The sequence below is a fragment of the Giraffa tippelskirchi genome, chromosome 6, assembly GCF_054371585.1.
Source record: "Giraffa tippelskirchi isolate mGirTip1 chromosome 6, T2T-mGirTip1v1.2.pri, whole genome shotgun sequence".
NCBI lineage: Eukaryota > Metazoa > Chordata > Mammalia > Artiodactyla > Giraffidae > Giraffa > Giraffa tippelskirchi.
The window spans coordinates 80,329,336-80,346,804 of NC_137280.1; the positions used below are offsets into that span (position 1 = coordinate 80,329,336).

The 17,469-nt window shown below is 39.1% G+C and overlaps 2 protein-coding genes across 45 annotated transcripts in view; both read right to left on the minus strand.

Moving 5' to 3' along the window:
* The window catches only part of MAML1 (mastermind like transcriptional coactivator 1), a 78,100-nt gene extending 76,183 nt beyond the window's left edge, over positions 1 to 1,917 (minus strand). For both annotated transcript variants that reach the window (XR_014055943.1, XM_081497642.1), the window contains exon 1: positions 824 to 1,917. Coding sequence is in view for 1 of the 2 variants with exons in the window: in XM_081497642.1 (XP_081353768.1) it covers positions 824 to 1,144 (321 nt within the window). In the remaining variant the exon portion in view is untranslated. The remainder of the gene's footprint in view (positions 1 to 823) is intronic.
* A 1,631-nt stretch (positions 1,918 to 3,548) lies between these two features.
* Positions 3,549 to 17,469, minus strand: part of CANX (calnexin) — an 81,135-nt gene continuing 67,214 nt past the window's right edge. For 28 of the 43 annotated variants that reach the window (XM_081497675.1, XM_081497654.1, XM_081497681.1 and 25 more), the window contains 11 exons: positions 16,886 to 17,027; positions 16,377 to 16,458; positions 15,716 to 15,908; positions 14,149 to 14,338; positions 11,796 to 11,909; positions 11,220 to 11,376; positions 9,878 to 10,093; positions 8,877 to 8,996; positions 7,872 to 7,998; positions 7,610 to 7,689; positions 3,549 to 5,439 (listed from right to left, as the gene is read on the minus strand). In XM_081497675.1, the coding sequence (XP_081353801.1) occupies positions 5,386 to 5,439; positions 7,610 to 7,689; positions 7,872 to 7,998; positions 8,877 to 8,996; positions 9,878 to 10,093; positions 11,220 to 11,376; positions 11,796 to 11,909; positions 14,149 to 14,338; positions 15,716 to 15,908; positions 16,377 to 16,458; positions 16,886 to 17,027 (1,475 nt within the window). In that variant the 3' untranslated portion in view covers positions 3,549 to 5,385. Of the gene's footprint in view, positions 5,440 to 7,609; positions 7,690 to 7,871; positions 7,999 to 8,876; positions 8,997 to 9,873; positions 10,094 to 11,219; positions 11,377 to 11,795; positions 11,910 to 14,148; positions 14,339 to 15,715; positions 15,909 to 16,376; positions 16,459 to 16,885; positions 17,028 to 17,469 lie in introns of all 43 variants that reach the window. The other 15 variants (XR_014055946.1, XR_014055947.1, XR_014055948.1 and 12 more) reach the window with 3 other exon arrangements.

The window sequence follows — 17,469 nt, forward strand, 5'->3', positions numbered from 1 at the left end:
TTAGGGAAGAGTACTGCAACAGCCCGGTGAGACCTAATAAAGGCGTGAATTATAAAAATACACAGAAATTAAATTGGTAGCATTTGTTCTAAACTTTAAATTACAAAGAAAACAATAGCAACGAACCTTATAAGTAGTTTCAGGAAGGAAAACCTCTAACCAACAAACTTCCCTAGCACTACTGAGAGCCCAAAAGGGTGTAATAATTTACCAGCAAACTCTAATATCATCAGAGGTTTTAAATAGGCTTCTAATTAAAACTAGAACCGACAACAATACTGCTGTAATCACAAATTCACAAATTTCAGAGTTGCCTAAACAAGGAATACTTTTGTACATTTCAATGAGCAACACTATGTCTTTATGAAAATTTCCAAAGATTCTTGACTTTCCATTCAGAACAGTTTGATATGGTCAACTGAAGTCTGTCTTATTTCCATATTTAAGCTCTGACCCTGCAAAAAGCAAGAACTCAAAGAACAGCTGTAGAATAAATGAAGCCATTATTACAGGCAACTTTAATGCCAGTCTGTTCCAAAATAGAGTTCTCAGAATTTCGAAATCAAGTCTGGAAGAAAACTCTTTCACCGACCGTTCACCAGGCTTCCCTGCCGTGGCCTTAAGGTCGGTCCTCAGGATCCTGTTTTCCCAAAGTAACGCCACAGTGCCATTTCCCGCAGATGACAACCGCTCAGTCCCAGCCATGTTAGCCTCCCCGAAGCGAGACCCAAGGAGTTGCGGGCACTGAGAAAGTCTCAAAGGGCCCTGGGCAGCGTCAGGGGCAGCATCTCCCGAGAAGGCGCTGCTCCCGGATCCTACTCACCGCGACTGGGAGGCCGTGCTCAGGGCCGTCGGCAGCATCGAGGCGGGGGGCCGCAGCTGGAGCCGGGGCCGCAGCTGGCGCCGGGGCGGGCGGCTGCCGGTGCTTGCCGGCGCGCTTGGCCTTGGCCTGGATGCAGCGCTGATGAAGGGCAAAGGTGTGCTGGCGCTCGAGCTCCAGGCGCTCGGGCGATACGGCCTCATAGCGGGCCTCACAGGTGCTGTGGTGGCGCCGGCACAGCTCGATGCGCCGGCGGAGGCGCTCCATGACCGCGCTGTGCCGCGGCAGCGCGAACTCCGCCATGGGGCAGGTGGGCAGCACCATGGGCCGCGGGCTGCACGGGCCAGGCCCGAGGCGGGCCTCTCGGGCCGGCTGGCACTGCACGCTCCGCTCCCCGCCGGCTGCCCGGCTGCCTCACGGCCGCGCCATGGTCCCGCGAGCTGCGGAACGGGCTCGCGCGCGGCGGGGGTCTTCCTCTGGCCCCGCTCGGCCCAACCCGGGCAGGCGCTCGCTGCCCACCTCAGGCCTCGGCCTGTCCCCGCCGGCCCGGCCCCATTGTTTTCCGCACCGCCGCCGCCGCCATCTTAAAATTGTTTTCGGGGCTCTCGAAGAGGGCGGGGCTCCGGCAGGCGACCCTGCCGTCACAGCTGACGAACAGACACTGCGGCCAATTAGAGAAGGAAGAGCGGGCCGCCCGAGGGGCGGGACCGAGCACACTAGAGGCGCGCTGGGGCTGTTCCCTTGCGGAGTTTAAAAGGAACTCTCAAGTGAGGCGGAGGGAAGCAGCTGGGCGGGCTTCAGGGCTCAACACTCAGCTGAGTGTGACCGACAGAAGCTGGCTCTAAACGCCGCCTCACGCGAACAGGCCCTTCCGGGTCCGCCGCGGAGAGGGGCAGTAGGCGCGGCGTAACCCGCCAGACCCAGATGCTGGTCTGGCAGCATAGCGATTCACCATTTTCCTACCGCTTCATAAATTCGGGTTTGATAAGCTCAACAGTAGCCACGCTTTTTCAGTGTTATCGGTCTTTCTTCGACCTGACTCGTCACATTCAGCCTCACAGTTGGTAAGAATTGTACTCGAGCTGAAGACGTCTCTTCATGGCGCTATTCTGAATCCAGAGTATCTATCTGCCCTTATATGAAAGTATTTCAAAAGTTACAACTGCTAAAAGAAAAAAAGCCGACATGAGGAAAAGGATGTGAAGTCTTCTGGGGGAGGGGGTGGGCACAGTAGAACTGCAAAGGATGATGCTTTAGTAAAACACAAAAAACGGGGAGCCTGGCTTGCGAGTTTTACGTTTAAAAGATGGTCTGTTAGGTAAAGCTGAATCACACGACAAAATCCAACTAAAGACAATTACACTCTAGTATTATACCTAGTAGGCAAAGGAAGTGGGAGACTAGGGGGAAAAAACAGGAGCAATCAAACTAGACAGTCTGTTGGGTCAAGAGAAACTAGAAACAGGTATTGGCACCCTAATGCTAAAAAGAAACAGGAGGTGCCAAAAGGCTACAAATTGATACACCATTGACAGCTCAAACATTTGGTACAGTAACTTCTTACTAGGCCAATGAAAATGTTTTAAAAACAAGAAAAAATTGAGTCTTTATTCAAATAGTACTTGTTTTTATACAAATGCAGTAAAAAATACAAGTGACCCACCAAAGCAAAAGTGCTTAGGGCTCACGAACACCGTAAGAGTCCTTCTTTTACCATTCTTCATAAATTTTACACCAGAATTAAAGTTCCTTTCTAATGGGAAAGATAATTGTAACTAGGAGCACTACATTTTGTGTACTCTTCAAAAAGCAATTCAAAAGCCTAATACTACATAAAAAAAGTTTTGACCTATCCCTAAATAGGAACATAAAAGATGGAGTCTGATTCCAAAAGTAATTTAATAAAAATTTTGAAGTTAAATGGTTTCCATCATCTACAAGAACATTATCTACAAATCACCCCTCTTCTTCTGAGCTGCTAGTCATCTTATACAACTGAAACTACTGAACCCCAATCCAACAGGAAAAAGATGCAAAGCCTACTGTGAATTATATTCACCTTCATGTGGTAAGATGAAGTAACTATTTCACTGTTCATAATAGTTTGTGTATTAGCAAACTTTCATGTAGTAGCCAATTAATGGAAGATTAACCCACTACTGAAACAGTAAAACAAATTGAAGGTTATTTATGAAGTTCAGTCAAAAGCAGATGCTTAACACAGGGCTTTAATGTAACACCATTTAGTAATGCAACAATCTGAGAAAAGTGGAGTGTTATGGATAAGAGAAATTGAGGAACACATCTGATGCAGTGGGCATTTTATATCAATGGGGCAGATAACCAGCATATAAAATAAGTGCCTTTTAAAGAGATGAATACTGCTGCTGTTCCTTCATTAATGTCAGATTTCTAATTAGGAGGCTGCATCTTCAACAAAGTGAAATACAGAACCAAGAAAAGACTTTTTATTTATCTTTGTTTTTTGGTGGTCCCCCCCCACCAAGGACTGGGGGAGAGGGGAGACAGACGTTGCTAAATTACCTTGGATATGATAAATTACCCTGCAAATGAACAATCTACTGATTTATTCTCGTTAGTCCACAGCTCAGCTGGAAGAAACTGTAAGGGAAGCATGACATACAATGTCAATTTAGGGTGAAGAAGGCAGACTTCTACAAATGCAATGATCCCACACACTTACTTCAAGGAGAAACCTGCAGACATATTTTCAGGTCTTGCTAAGTAACTGTTTATTTGCACTCAATACATTTGGGAAAGTCTGCTACATAGCTAAGGTCACTGTGACCACAGAACAACAGATGAAAAGTAATAAAGCACTGAACAGCAAGAAAATGCATCCCACCCTCATAAGAATTTAAGTGAACAAGTGAAAAATTGAAGATAAACAGATACAGCCTTCATCTTTTACGAATATACTTCCTCCCCAATATCTCCCCAATATAAACACTCTAGAGTGTTTATATATTCAGTGCAAGAAACAGTATCATCAGTACATTTGCAACACCTCTGAAGAAACAATAAAGCTAAAAAAAAAAATCTAGTTCTGAATACATTTCAGTGTGGTGTAATAATGATATTATTACACTATAGTGATGGGGGAGAGGCTCTGATAGCACCCATCTGCATTCCACATGAAAAAACAGACCTAAGCTCATTTATTAAAACTTCTACAAGCCACATAACTTAAAAAAAACAATTGAACAGGACTGCTTTATCATGTAATTTAAGACACAACTGTTACATGAACTGCAAATAAAGATTTAAAAGGTTTAGCAGCTACAAAAATCAGAAAACTCATGCTAAAAGTCACTCCCCCCATAAATACTTTAAGCCTGTGTTCAATTACAGTCAATTCTGAATTGGCTCAACTCTGGATTAGACTTCTGAAGTCTTTAAACGGAGTAAAAGAAATGGTAAAGAAAGAAATGGTAAAGATGAAGGACAGTATTCTATCCTTTGACCCTGGGAAGGTGTGGGTCTGCTTACCAAAGAAAGAAGAAACAGACACATAATCACAATAAAGCTTAACACTATGCAGAGCTTATAATCATTTTTAGCAATGGACTGCAAGCTGCGCTGTGAAGACAAAATGCATAGCAGAGGAGAAAGCTCTTGGGAATTTGGGGAACTTGAGAAGGTAAGACAGTGTCAACACAGTGGAAGATGTGATGAAAACATGTGCATCTACTCTGGAGCTCACACATGGTGGTAGCTCCTTGAGAAGCCACCTGCTTGAGAAGACTGGAGCTGACACTCCTGGCGTGTGAAGAATGAATGCCTGAGTGCCGTATTATGCCACCTCTTCCACTAACTGCAAAGCTGTGTGGGAACTGAGCTGTTCCAAGGGCAAGAGAACACACATACTTTATGGTCTAACCAACAAGTGAAATGTTTTTTCTTTTTGTATGTCTATTTTTAATATAACTTAAACAGAATCTTTATTTGAATTTGGGCTTCCATCCAATCACTCTCAATTTCCTTAGGAGGAATTGAATAATGGAAGCAAGCAAAACAAGATTATAACCACAAATGACTGCATTTTAAACATGATTATCAATTAGGGGACAAAGACACTTAAATGCTTTGTAATACCAAACTTAAAATCAGTTACCATTCACCAACTTCAAATTCATCCCCCTAACATTTTTAAAGGTTGGTTTTATTTCTGCACGGACAGATTAATATATTAAATTAAGCCAAGATTTTTAAAGACTGGCAAAGTTCTATCACTCTATTTTAAAAAACAAAGATGTTTAAAAACAAAAAAAATTACAAGTTAGTTGCTTCATGTTACATTTCACAACAATTATGTTAAGCTTTTCTCTCTACAGAAACAGGGTCCTTTATGTCACAACTCCAATTATTTACTGCTAGATGTTTAAAATTATATGGGCGAGTGTTTAACTGGAACCTGTTGATGGTAATACACCTGAAGGTTTTTTGAGTTTCAACCTAAGGTGTGCCAGGTCCTCTGCTAGGACCCACACTTGCAGGGGAAAGGGAGGGAGAGAAAAATCACAGATCAAGTTCTTAAGATTGTTTCATTCTCTTCTCGGCTTTCTGTTTCTTGGTGATCTGTTCAAAATTTCATCCTCCTGTTGGTTGAAAAAACAAGAAATTCACTATAATTAGCATTTTTTTTTTAAAGTAAAAATTCACCAAGTTTTCAAGATCATCCAGCTGCATATAACTCATTTGAGGAAAAACAAACAAAAAAATGATTAGAAGAAAATGCACCAAAAAAAATAATTGGCTCAGTGGTGGTAGAATTGTGCATGTGTTATAATTAATTCAGTCTTTGTTTTCCATAAATACGCACTTTTCCTAAACCTTGTTCTTTAAAAAGGACCAAACACCAGGTTATCATGTGTTATCCTGCTTAATCCTGAATAATCTACTGGCCTATAGACATATTAGTCCCACTGTGAGGCTGAGAAAGCATAGATTCATGAGGACTAACGGAGAAGGCAGTGGCACCCCACTCCAGTACTCTTGCCTGGAAAATCCCTGGACGGAGGAGCCTGGTAGGCTACAGTCCATGGGGTCGCTAAGAGTCGAACACGACTGAGCGACTTCACTTTCACTTTTCCCTTTCATGCACTGGAGAAGGAAATGGCAACCCACTCCAGTATTCTTGCCTGGAGAATCCTAGGGATGGCGGAGTCTGGTGGACTGCCGTCTATAGGGTTGCAGAATCGGACACGACTGAAGCAACTTAGCAGCAGCAGCAGCAGCATGAGGACTAAAGGCTATCCAAGCCCAAGCTGAGTCCATATAATACTTAAGACTACAAGCCCAGGGACCTTAAGACTCCATGCTGCCAGAGCAGGGAGCACAGGCTGGAACCCTAGCTGAGGAAATAAGATCCCACATGCTGCATGGCATGGCCTAAAAAAAGAGAAAAAAGGACTACAAATCCAGTGCTCTTTCTCCTCTACACCCACTTATTGTGTGAGGAATTTGGGGGAATATAAAAATAGACTGGCCCCTACCTGAAAGACAAAATATATACATTGAAAATATAAACAGCATTGACCTTTATCAATAGAAGGGCAGAGTTGTGGTAGCTGGAAATGAAAACTGGGTAGTTTCCAGAAAGGATCAGAGTGAAAGGGAAGTGCTGAGAAAAGGGACGTTGGTGAGAATGATGTGGACTATTCTCCTTCCCTCATACCTCATATCCAATCCACCAGATTGGATCAGATCCAATCTGATCAGAAACTCATGTCCTTCTCTCCTATCACCCTGCTCAGAGCTACCATATGTTGCCTGGATTATTACAGTAATCTAACTAGGCTCCTTGATTCTTCCCCCTGGTCTGCAGAAAACATCAAAGCCAGAGTAATCAGATCCCATCAGTCCTTTGCTCCATAGACTGTGATGCCTGCCTATTTCACTAGCAGGAAAAGCCAAGTCCCATACAACAGCCTCAGAGGCCTCACCTAACCTGGAGCCCTCCCCATGTTCTTTTTCTCCATCCTCTTAATCTACTGGCCATACTGGCCTTCTAGACTACCATTTCAGGTCCTTTTAGTGGTTGTTCTCTCTGCCAGGAATTCTCTTCCCATGGACATCTCCATGGCAAAGTCTTTTACCTCTTTCAAGTTTCTGCTACACCGAGGCCTATCTATCATCTTTAAAATTACGTACAACTCACTCTGCCCCCAGTACTTCCAAAACCTTTTTCTGTCCTCTTATTTTTCATAGCTCATTGCTTTTTATCATACTGTTCATTTACTTCCTTAAAATGCCCATTGCTTACTGTTTCCTTCCACTAGAATTAAGCTCCCCAAAGGTAGAGTATTTTTGTCTTGTTCACTAACAATGCCTGGGACACAATGACTCCAGAAATATTTACTGAATGAATGAATGAATGAATTCATCAGCAAGAGGGACAAAAATTTTAGAATGCAGTGATTTGTCCAAGAAATAGTTTTAAGGGGACAGTGAGGAGAGACAGATGATGAAACAGGACTGTAAATAACCCGCAGCTGCCATTATTAGAAAGCCTTTGATTCGTCTTCCCTTGCCTTTTGCTTATTACAGAAAACCATTTTCAGCACAGAAAATATTTTTGAGATTCAGATATAATTTAAAAACTGAATTTTTTAATGCTAAGAATTCCACTTTTACAAAATTGGCTGTAACAGAATTTTTATTGTTATAGCCATTGAAAATTATCTTATGAAAATACTCTGTACTTAAATGTACCTTCACCTGAGCTGCTTGAAACATAAAATATATTCTCCCCCCACTTTCTATTACCTCTGCTTTAGGTTTCCTGTCTTCCTCCTCTTGACTGACAGTGTCACCATCTTCTTCAACATCACTTTTTTGCTTCTCTTCTAAGAAGTCAAAGTAAAACAACTGAGCAAAAATCTTACACTTATTTTTTGGTAACTAGAAAATTAGCATTAGAACACACTTCTAGAGTCGAAAACAATCCTGACAGTAACTGCTTATAAGGGTTTGAAGCAACATCTTAGGGTGCTGGCTTAGAGGAGATATTTTGGGGTCTACTTCTTACCAAGTTTCTCTTCACCTTCCTCCTCCTCATCTCCCTTTTCCTTCTCCTCTTCCTTTTCTTCTTCATCCTCCTTCACATCTGGCTGAGGAGCATCAGTCTTTTTGTATTCCACAGGATTGGCCTGTTTCTGAAATATTCCCCCAAAAGCACAACAGGTTTGTTCATATTTTATGTATTATATGACCATGTAATTATTGCCTATGAGCAAAGTTCTGTACAAGTGGTATGCTACAGTAGATACAAAGAAATGTCTAAGAAGGAATTCCTGACTGAGAGCTTCCTCTTCAGTGAGCATGTGTGGTTCAAGGTAGAAGAACAATAGAAGCAAAGGGGTCAGGCAGGAATGTGCAAGTCTAACTAGTCAAAGGTGACTGAGGTAACAAATATGCAGAATAGTGGTGGAGGATAAAGCTGGAAAAGATGATTGGGGATCAGGTTACAAAACGTCTTGAATGCAGTATGAAGCACAAGTCTTCTTTAGCAGAAGTAGAAGGCCTAAACAAAGTTTTTTTTTTAATTGCATGTAACAAAGACTAAACAAGAAAAATTATAATAAGACTGTATTACTCCTGTATGTGGTGTTTGGGGGAAAGGGGGAATGCTTAAAAGAGAAATGGATAACAAGAAATCAAAGATTGAATTATGAAGTATATGAACAGAAACAGGTATGCCAGCAGGAAAAGCTAGTTTGTGCCCAGATGGGTCAGTTTTATACCTAAGTTTTTTGTTTTTTTTTTCTTATTCTTTTCTTTCAGAAAGCTGCTGCCAAATATGAAGGAAAGCAATACACTAGACTAGCAACTGAGGGGCTAACAATCCTATTTCCACCTGGGCACAATAAATGGCCACTGAAAATAGTGAACAGGGTTTCAAAAGTCAGCACCAAATGTGGCCCAGTCATTACTGAGCTGCTACAAAGAAAACCTCTGGCAATATATCTTGGTTATTTTTAACATGGGAAGAGTGAATCAAAATAAAACAAAACAAACCAACAACAACTCATACCTTTCCAGAACAGCAGAAGAGGATGACAAGAAACACAGGCAGAGCCACAGTCAAAATGTAGACCACCCAGAGCCATGGGCGCTCCTCAGCTGCCTCAATCATCTGCCCCACTACACCTGGCTGAAAAACAAGACAGGACTCATTTCAAGTTCTGGCTTTTGACACTAAATACAGGCAGTACTGTCCCACTCTTAAATTACTGCATGGCACCGCTCAGATACCATTTTCACAGGATTCAAGACTAGATGTCCACACAATGTAAAGAGGAAATAAAAGAAAGGTCTCAATTTTCCTGCTGTCTTTATCATCAAAGGTATTTCTCTTTCCTAGGTGTGAAAGCTGGCTTCCCAATTACCTGCAAAGTTTCTTAACCTCAGGGACCAGTAAATGAAGAATTTCTTTATCTTAGTGTGTCTCCAATTTTCAATTTGGCCTTATGACCAATTATTTGAAAATTCCGTTTATTTAATAAACCAAGATTCAATATTTAAGAGTGCATTAAAATAGATCCTAAATGGAAAACTTTGTTAAATTTTTTTAAAAAATTGTTTAAATTGGAGGATAGTTGATTTATGATCTGTTAGTTTCTGCTGTACAGCAAAGTGCGTTAGTTATACATATCTACTCTTCTAGATTCTATTCCCATATAGGTCATTAAAGAGTGTTGAATAGAGTTCCCTGGGCAGTACAATAGGTTCTTATTAGTTATCTATTTTATATATAGTAGTATATATGTCAATCCCTGTTAACTATATTTTAACACAATTTTAAAAGAAATATCATACATATAATACAAATATAGACTCTAAAACCTTTGTATTAACCTAATGAAGTCATGTCCAAAACCCCAGTATTTTGTCTTTAGTAAAGACAGGTCACACTTTCTATGACAACATTCCCAAATAAGGGAAAAGACAAATCTTAGAAGATCGCTCTTCACAACAGTAGCAATTAGTTACCTATAAAAGACATAAATGCACAAGAAACAAGGAAGCACAAACCTCAGAAGCCCCATCTGCAGCTTTCTTCAGACCCCATCCATCATTGGCCCAATCGTCAACTACTCTTCGATCACCACAAACGATAAAGTTGTCAAAAAAAATGTCCGAAGTCATAGACCACAGTTCCAAACCAATAGCACTAAAAGGAGTCATTTTGAAAGGCTCTAGATCCTCAAAGAAATCTGGATTTGGTATTTTCCGTGGTTTCCAGATTCCCTAGAGAAAAGTATTTTAAAAAATAATTTCAGATAATGATCAACACAAATTTATAGTGAACCTAAATAAGATGAATTCTGCACTATCTGTGAAGTAAGTGCTGACTGTGTGAAACTTAACAGGAGGATAACAATAAATGCTACTAATGCCTCTAAGAGGGCTGAACTCCAACTACTTCCAATTTCTACTTTCAGTTTCACCCATCACCTTGATTCAGACCAACACCTTGCTCTACCTGGCACATTCCAAGACCCTTCACTCTTATCAACTAACTGCTGGTAGGAGTGGGAACATAAATCAGTACAGACTTCTTCAGTGGTGAAGTGTACACGATCTTCAACCAGATATATCCCCTCAGACAACTACCTAGAGACATAGTTACCACATATACTCAGACAAGTACAAGAAAAATGGCTGCAGCAAGGATTCTAAAAGCAAAAATGGCAATTCTCCTAAATGGCTGTCGACAAAACAGCTAAGGGGCAACTTTTCTTATTGTCTGCACAACTAAAAATACACTTAAAAACAGAAAAGTATACACAGTCTATATGTAGAGATACAACTTACATTTCTAAGTAAGTTGTAAAGTAGAAATTAATGATTTTAAATAATCTGACTAGAATACAAACAGAAGTAAGCCCAGGGTCGGAATTGTTACAGAGCCACAGTAAACGTGAAGCTTTAAGGTATCACCACCAGTATTATCATCTTATTTGAGCTTCAGAGTCTTTTTATAGCTGAAGATACCGAGGTCAGGCAATGAGCTAACTCATGGTCAGGAAACCAGCTCTCATCATAGTCCTCTGTCCATGCTCCCAGAGACTGCCAGTTTGAATATTTATGGCTGGTGCACCCTGCCACATGGTAGCAGGGTGTCCAAACCACAAGTTTTCATTTTTTGTTTGTTTTTAAGTTATAATGCAATTATGAAAGCTCGTCTTTCCACTTTCTATGTTTATCTTTTCAACATAACACATAAGTTCTCTCTTAATTCTGAAGTTTACTTTGTTTTTAATTCAATTGTTTGAATATAGAGGATCAACCTGTGGCAGCCTCACTACACATTCTAGAACTATCTGAACACAAAGAGCTCAATGAAGCAGCTCAACCATCAGGAGGTACCAACCTGGTAGTTAGGGTTGTCAATCATGGGGGGCTTCCATCTGCCCTTATAATTAGGGTTGTCAATCATGGGTCGCTGCCAGACCCCACACCCAGGGGCTGACTCACACTTAGGGTTGGCAATCTGAGGAGCCTCCCACTCTCCATCCATATCTTCATCCCTGTGGAGACATAAACAAACTACAAGTGGGTTCTGTGATGCAGGACTGTGAAAAGCTACCCCAGGGCTTCCCTAAAATCCTGCAGGAATATTCAGCGTTGTACTACAAAGCATCATTTTGTTTCTGCATTTCCAGTAACAAAGGATTTTTTTGTGACAGATACATTAAAAAGAGAGATGAAAATGTAGTCAATTTAGTTTGTTGAGCTTTACACTTAAGTTTGAGCAGTTGAATACTGGAGTGGGTTGCCATTTCCTTCTCCAGGAGATCTTCCTGACCCAGGGTTGAACCCGGGCCTCCCACATTGCAGGCAGACGCTTTACTGTCTAAGCCACCAGGGAAGTCCTGGCTGTATTTAAGTATTAACTTTTACTTCAATAAAAAAGCAGGCCATGTTAAAAGTTAACCAACGCTCATACCAGTCCTCTGGCTTCTCTGCATCTGGATCAGGTACATATTCAGGCTCATCATCTAACCAGCCTTCGGGCTTTGTAGCTTCTTCATCTGGAATCTTAGCAGGGGCATCTTCATCCCTTAACACAAAAGAAAAAGACAATTAATAACAACACTAGTCACAGAATTACAATGTGGTCCCATTTTGTGAAATAGCTCCTCCTAAAAAATATCTAAAATCATATGCAAAGGCCTAGTATGCAGAATATATAGAGAACTCTTACGATTCAATAATAAAAAGACAATTTAACAACCAATAGAGGATTTGAATAAACATTTCTTCAGACATACAAATGCCCAAAAAGCACATGAAAATATGTTCTACATCACTAGTCATCATTTTGAAATGCAAATCAAAACCACAATAAGATACCACTTCATACCCAGTAGGATGACCATAATGAAAAAGGACTGGTAAAACTAAGTATTGGCAAGTATATGGAAAAAAATGAAACCCTCATATATTGCTTGTGAGAAAGCAAAATGGTGCAGCTACTTTGGAAAACCGTTTGGCAGTCCTTCACAAAGTTAAACATAGTTACCACGTGACCTAACAATTCCACTCCTAGGAATATACCCAAGAGAAATGAAAATGTGTATTCCAGCCCAAAACCATTCATTTGAATGTTCATAGCAGCGTTATTCACAACCATAGCCCAAAAAGGGAAACAACCTAAATGTCAATTAAACAAGGAATGTATAAATGAAATGGGTATTACCCACAGGATGGAATATTATTCAGTCATAAAAAGAAAGTATCGATACAAGGTTCCACATGGATGAGTCTTACAGTCTTAAAACTATTATGCTAAGCCAAAGAAGCTAGACACCAAAGACCATATATCTTATTAATCCTATATCCAGAATGGTCAAATCCATAAGACAGAAAGTAGATCAGTAGTTGCGAGGGGCTGGTGGAAGGGAGAAATAGGGAGGAAGTAACTGCTTCATGGGTATGGGCTTCTTTTTGGGTGATAAAAATGTTCTGGAATTAGACAATGGTAATCGCTGCACAACACTGTGAATATACTAAACCAGTAACTGTACATTTTAAAAGGGTGGATTTTAGCATGTGAATTATGACTTTAACAGTCCCTCTTCTAAGTTTATCAAGAAGTACCTAATTTCAAAGCTTTATGCAGTTACTGTAAGACAGTGCCACTTTAGGTGGTAAGCAAGGACATCTCCTATTCTTAGTCAGGGTTATGCTTGTTTTAGAACTATGCTAGTTTAAAATTGTGTTAGGACTAAAACCTATCATTCAGCTGACCTTTTAAGCTGAACATTTACTTCTCCTGCCCCAAAACCAAACAGCTACTGAACAAAACAAAACAATACTGAACAAGGTGAGCCCAAATCTAATGTTCACCAAACATACAAATAAACTCACCCTTTACACCAGTGCAGCATATAAGTATCAACTAGAATTTTACTATGAAACCTAAGGGGATGCTTTTACAAATGGAAGATCAGTTTTATCATCTCTCTTTGTTCACTTTCTAACATTTCCACAAGTCAGCATACCAAGAGTTCAAACAGGGTCATATACAAGAGAACAACCCACCTATTTTCATTTCTTACCACTCTCCAATTTGCATCCTACATAAAAGACCGCTCAATTTCCCTCGTATGTGTTAAGCTCGCTCCTGCTCCTCTACTTTTGCACATGATCTTCTCCTTCAACCAGGAAATACCATTTCCCATCTTTATCAGTTAGTTACCTCTTGCCTACTTTCAATTCTCAATTTAAAAATACTGAAGTTTGGTATACTTGGTGCTCTGATCCCCATGGAAACACATGTTAGATCATTCACCACATGCATGCCAACTTCAGTTGACTGTCTCACAACTGCAGTGGGAGCTGTGCAGGCAGCTGTGTGCCTGTGGCTTTGTATTCCAGTGCCCAACAGACAGCAGAGATCTCCTGAGTACTGTTTAATAGGAGAAAGGTTACTTTTCAAATTAAAATTTTAGGACTCCAGCTTTAAATGTAAATTATAGAAGAATGGGAAAGGCCAGGCCAAAAGATGTGAAGTTTCGCCACAAACCAACTGTGTTGCCACAGGCAAACCCTATCATTAGTTTCAGCATTTAGTAGCTTGTAAAATGGTGTGAGGCAGTCCAGAAGATCATGACAGCCCTGGTGATCACTATGTGGTCACTACGATTTTCAGCTACAGTAGTCTGCATTTTTCCTAACATTTAGACTACGTCACAGATTATTCAAATTATCAGATTTCAACCATCATAAGATTGCTTAAGCTACATGGAATATATGAAATGCTCCACTGCATTCAAAAAAAGGTACCAAAGACTCACCAGTCATCTGGTTTGACAGCATCAGGATCCGGTATTTTTGGTCTTTCATCCCAATCTTCAGGCTTCCGGTCTTCTGGGTCCTCAATTTCACGTGAAGGATTTACAGGAGGAGTCATGTCATTTAACAGATTCCCGCTGTTCACAACAGATTGGTCTACTAATATTTCAAAACTATTATCTGGATTCAAGACTGAAAAAAATTAAATGCAATTTAAAAAAGTTAATTAGCCACTCATCCCCAAGTTTTCTTTACCACAAAAGATCATATTTCTAACAGAAAGCAGAAGGATGGAGTAATGACTTTGGGTATTAAGAGTCGGAACATGGTCATGGAGGCTTAGGCAAGTTTGCACTCTTTTCCTTATCTGTAAATCATAAACATTAGTTCTTCAGGTTTTTAGAAGTTAAACAACAGGTAAAAATTTAAAACACCAAAATACTCCATGTATGAACATAAAAACATCAAAAAACCAAAGGTATGCAAAGTAACTGCAATATTGGTTTGTCACAAATGGTTACACACAGGTCAACAGGCAAATAAGTTTATTATAACTGTCCCCCAGTAGAAAAGGCCCATTTCCTCATTTTCTGAGTTGGTATTACCACTATCTATGTTGCCAATAGTTCCAATCACACAAACCTTGTATTTATTAAACCACAAATCTATTCAGGTTGTACTTTTGGAATGCAAAGAAGAATGCAAACATAATTTTAAATCCATAAAGATATCTTAAGTGGAATTATGCTAAAGCCTGGATCCTACAACTAAATGTCTAATAGGCAAGTGACTAGATCACAGCACATCCAGAATACTGTGGAAGATAACAAGAGTACTATGCTGGTATCCTAAATGGTAATGAAGGTGATCAATGTTATCAATGAAACATACTCTCATAGAAAATTCTCACACTTTTGTGAAGAGAAAAAATAAAATATACTTAACCTTTAATATAAAATTATGTGTGTTTACACATATGTATATGTTTATTCACATATGGTCAAATACATATCACAATGTTGATATTTCAGATACTTTAAATGTCTTCTTTTTTCCTTTCAAACTTCTATGCTGAATATGTATACTTTTGTTATAAAGAAAAAAGTTATTGCATTCTTTAGGAAAAGAGGCATGACTATATGTGATCTCACAGCAGCAGAAAAAGCCTTATGAATATAAAAACCCCATTCCAATGTCTGAATGATTATACTCAACTGTCTAGGTGTTGGAGCATCCAAACAAGTTCAACTAAAAGACACTGAGAAAAACTGTGCACATATTTCTATTGTATGTTCTATTGCTTAACGTTCTATCAACAAGAAAATAAAGGCAGGAGATGAGTGGAGATCAAGCAAAGAATCTCGTTACGGGACATACAAGCTTTTCTTAAAACCTATTTCTCAGTTCAACCTAAGGAAGAAACATTTCTTTTAGTGCTGAGAAACTAAGTTCTTCTCACCACTAATATTTTAAGTCAACAGAGATGTTATTTGCAGGTTTATAATCTTTAGAAGGATGATAAATGGGTAGTGCCATAAAACCCCCAAATTAATTAATAGTTTTCCTTACTTAATGTATAAAGATGTGTTTTCTTATCAGTAAAATAGGTCTTCAGATCTGCATCTGGCCTCTTAGCATGCTTTTCTTCATATACACCCGTTTTGGGGTTTTTGTGGCGGAAGATAAAGTGCAATTTATAGTCCTCTCCACATTTATCTGGACCAAACATAATGGTATAAGGGGTCTTGTCGTGGAACTGATCCTTCAGAAACAAAAACGAATTACGTAACTCAAAGTGTTGAAAAGCAACTTTTCAAAAGTATGATATATCCTCTTACAAAATCCCAAATAGTGTCCTATTTAAGGAAAAGTTTATTCATTTATGATATTTGTATAGGTACCAGTGAAAATAACCAGAAATTACCAGAAATTTTACTGAGAATGTATGAAAGTGATTAAAAGCATAAAACAATGCATTTATCTAGAGAGTTACTGTTTCTTTTATTAAGTTTGCTAAAACTAAAAATTACATAGGACAGAAACTAAGAAACAACTTCGAAATTTACATTTCAAATAAAAAGCACAGAAATGTCAAAGTCGATATTTTCAACTTCCAAAATATTTCAACAGCAGGAAAGAAGACCTTTATTTTCACATGTCTTAGAAAATTTTCTTTCATTCTCTGAAATTCTTAAAAGGTAACTGGGTGGCCACATCAGAAAGTACTCACCAGATTGAGCTCTGGGGTTTTGGAAAGCAGTTTCACATAGGCACCGCCACATTCGATCCCGTTTTGGAAATTAACCTCATACCTAATTTTAGAAAAAAAAGCAGAAACCATATGACATTAATTTATTTCCCCCTTCCCTCATTTTGATCACATGTTTTATGACAGGTTATATGTAAAAATCCCATCTTCTATTGTTATGTCCACCCAATCTTCCAAAATTAAGCAAGTAAAAACAAAAAACAAACAAACAAACAAAAAACATAATGTAGATTTGCAATAAATACTTTCTGCAAAATCCAGAAGTTCATTTGGTATTAGGAGGAAAAATGGCTGATTTATTTCAAAATAATTTATTGGGCATGAAAAATAATGTTACAAGATGCTGAAACACATCCTAAAATTTCTATTGCAACATGTAATTATTCTCATTATTTTTTATACAGAGTAACAGTTTTATAACATGTATCATTCTTCCTAGAAAGCTTCTATCAAGCAAGTGTTTTACTCACTGAACAATGAGAGGCTTGGTATCAAAGATGAAGGGCTTGTTCAGTTTAGTAGAGATAGCATGGTGTTTGGCCCGAGACATCAATACAAGTCCTTTATCGCCTGGAAGTTTTGTTTCCTTCATTTCATCTACCTCCCATTTTCCTGCAAGACACACAAAAAAGTTCCACTCCTTAACTACATCTCTGAAGATCCTTAAATGGTAATAAATAAAAACTCCGAGTTGTATAAATTTATCACACGGACAAATGTTTAACATGTTCCATTTACCTCTGAGAGCTGTTCTATTAATATTACACACGATAACTGATAAATATTAGAATCTAGTTTTTAAAAACCCATAGCACATGCATTTTACCAATGCCTAGAAAAGACCTTCCATGTCCAAAATACAGCACCATGAGTAATAAATTATTTTTCTACTTTATAGTATAGAAATTAAACAGGTCTAACCCTATAAAATATAATGGGACACACAAAGATAGCAAACTTCCAAGGAAAAACCTTAAAATGTATACATACTCCTTTTAAACTAGTCTTGAGAGATACTATGGAAACATACCGTTATCTCAATCTATTATATCTA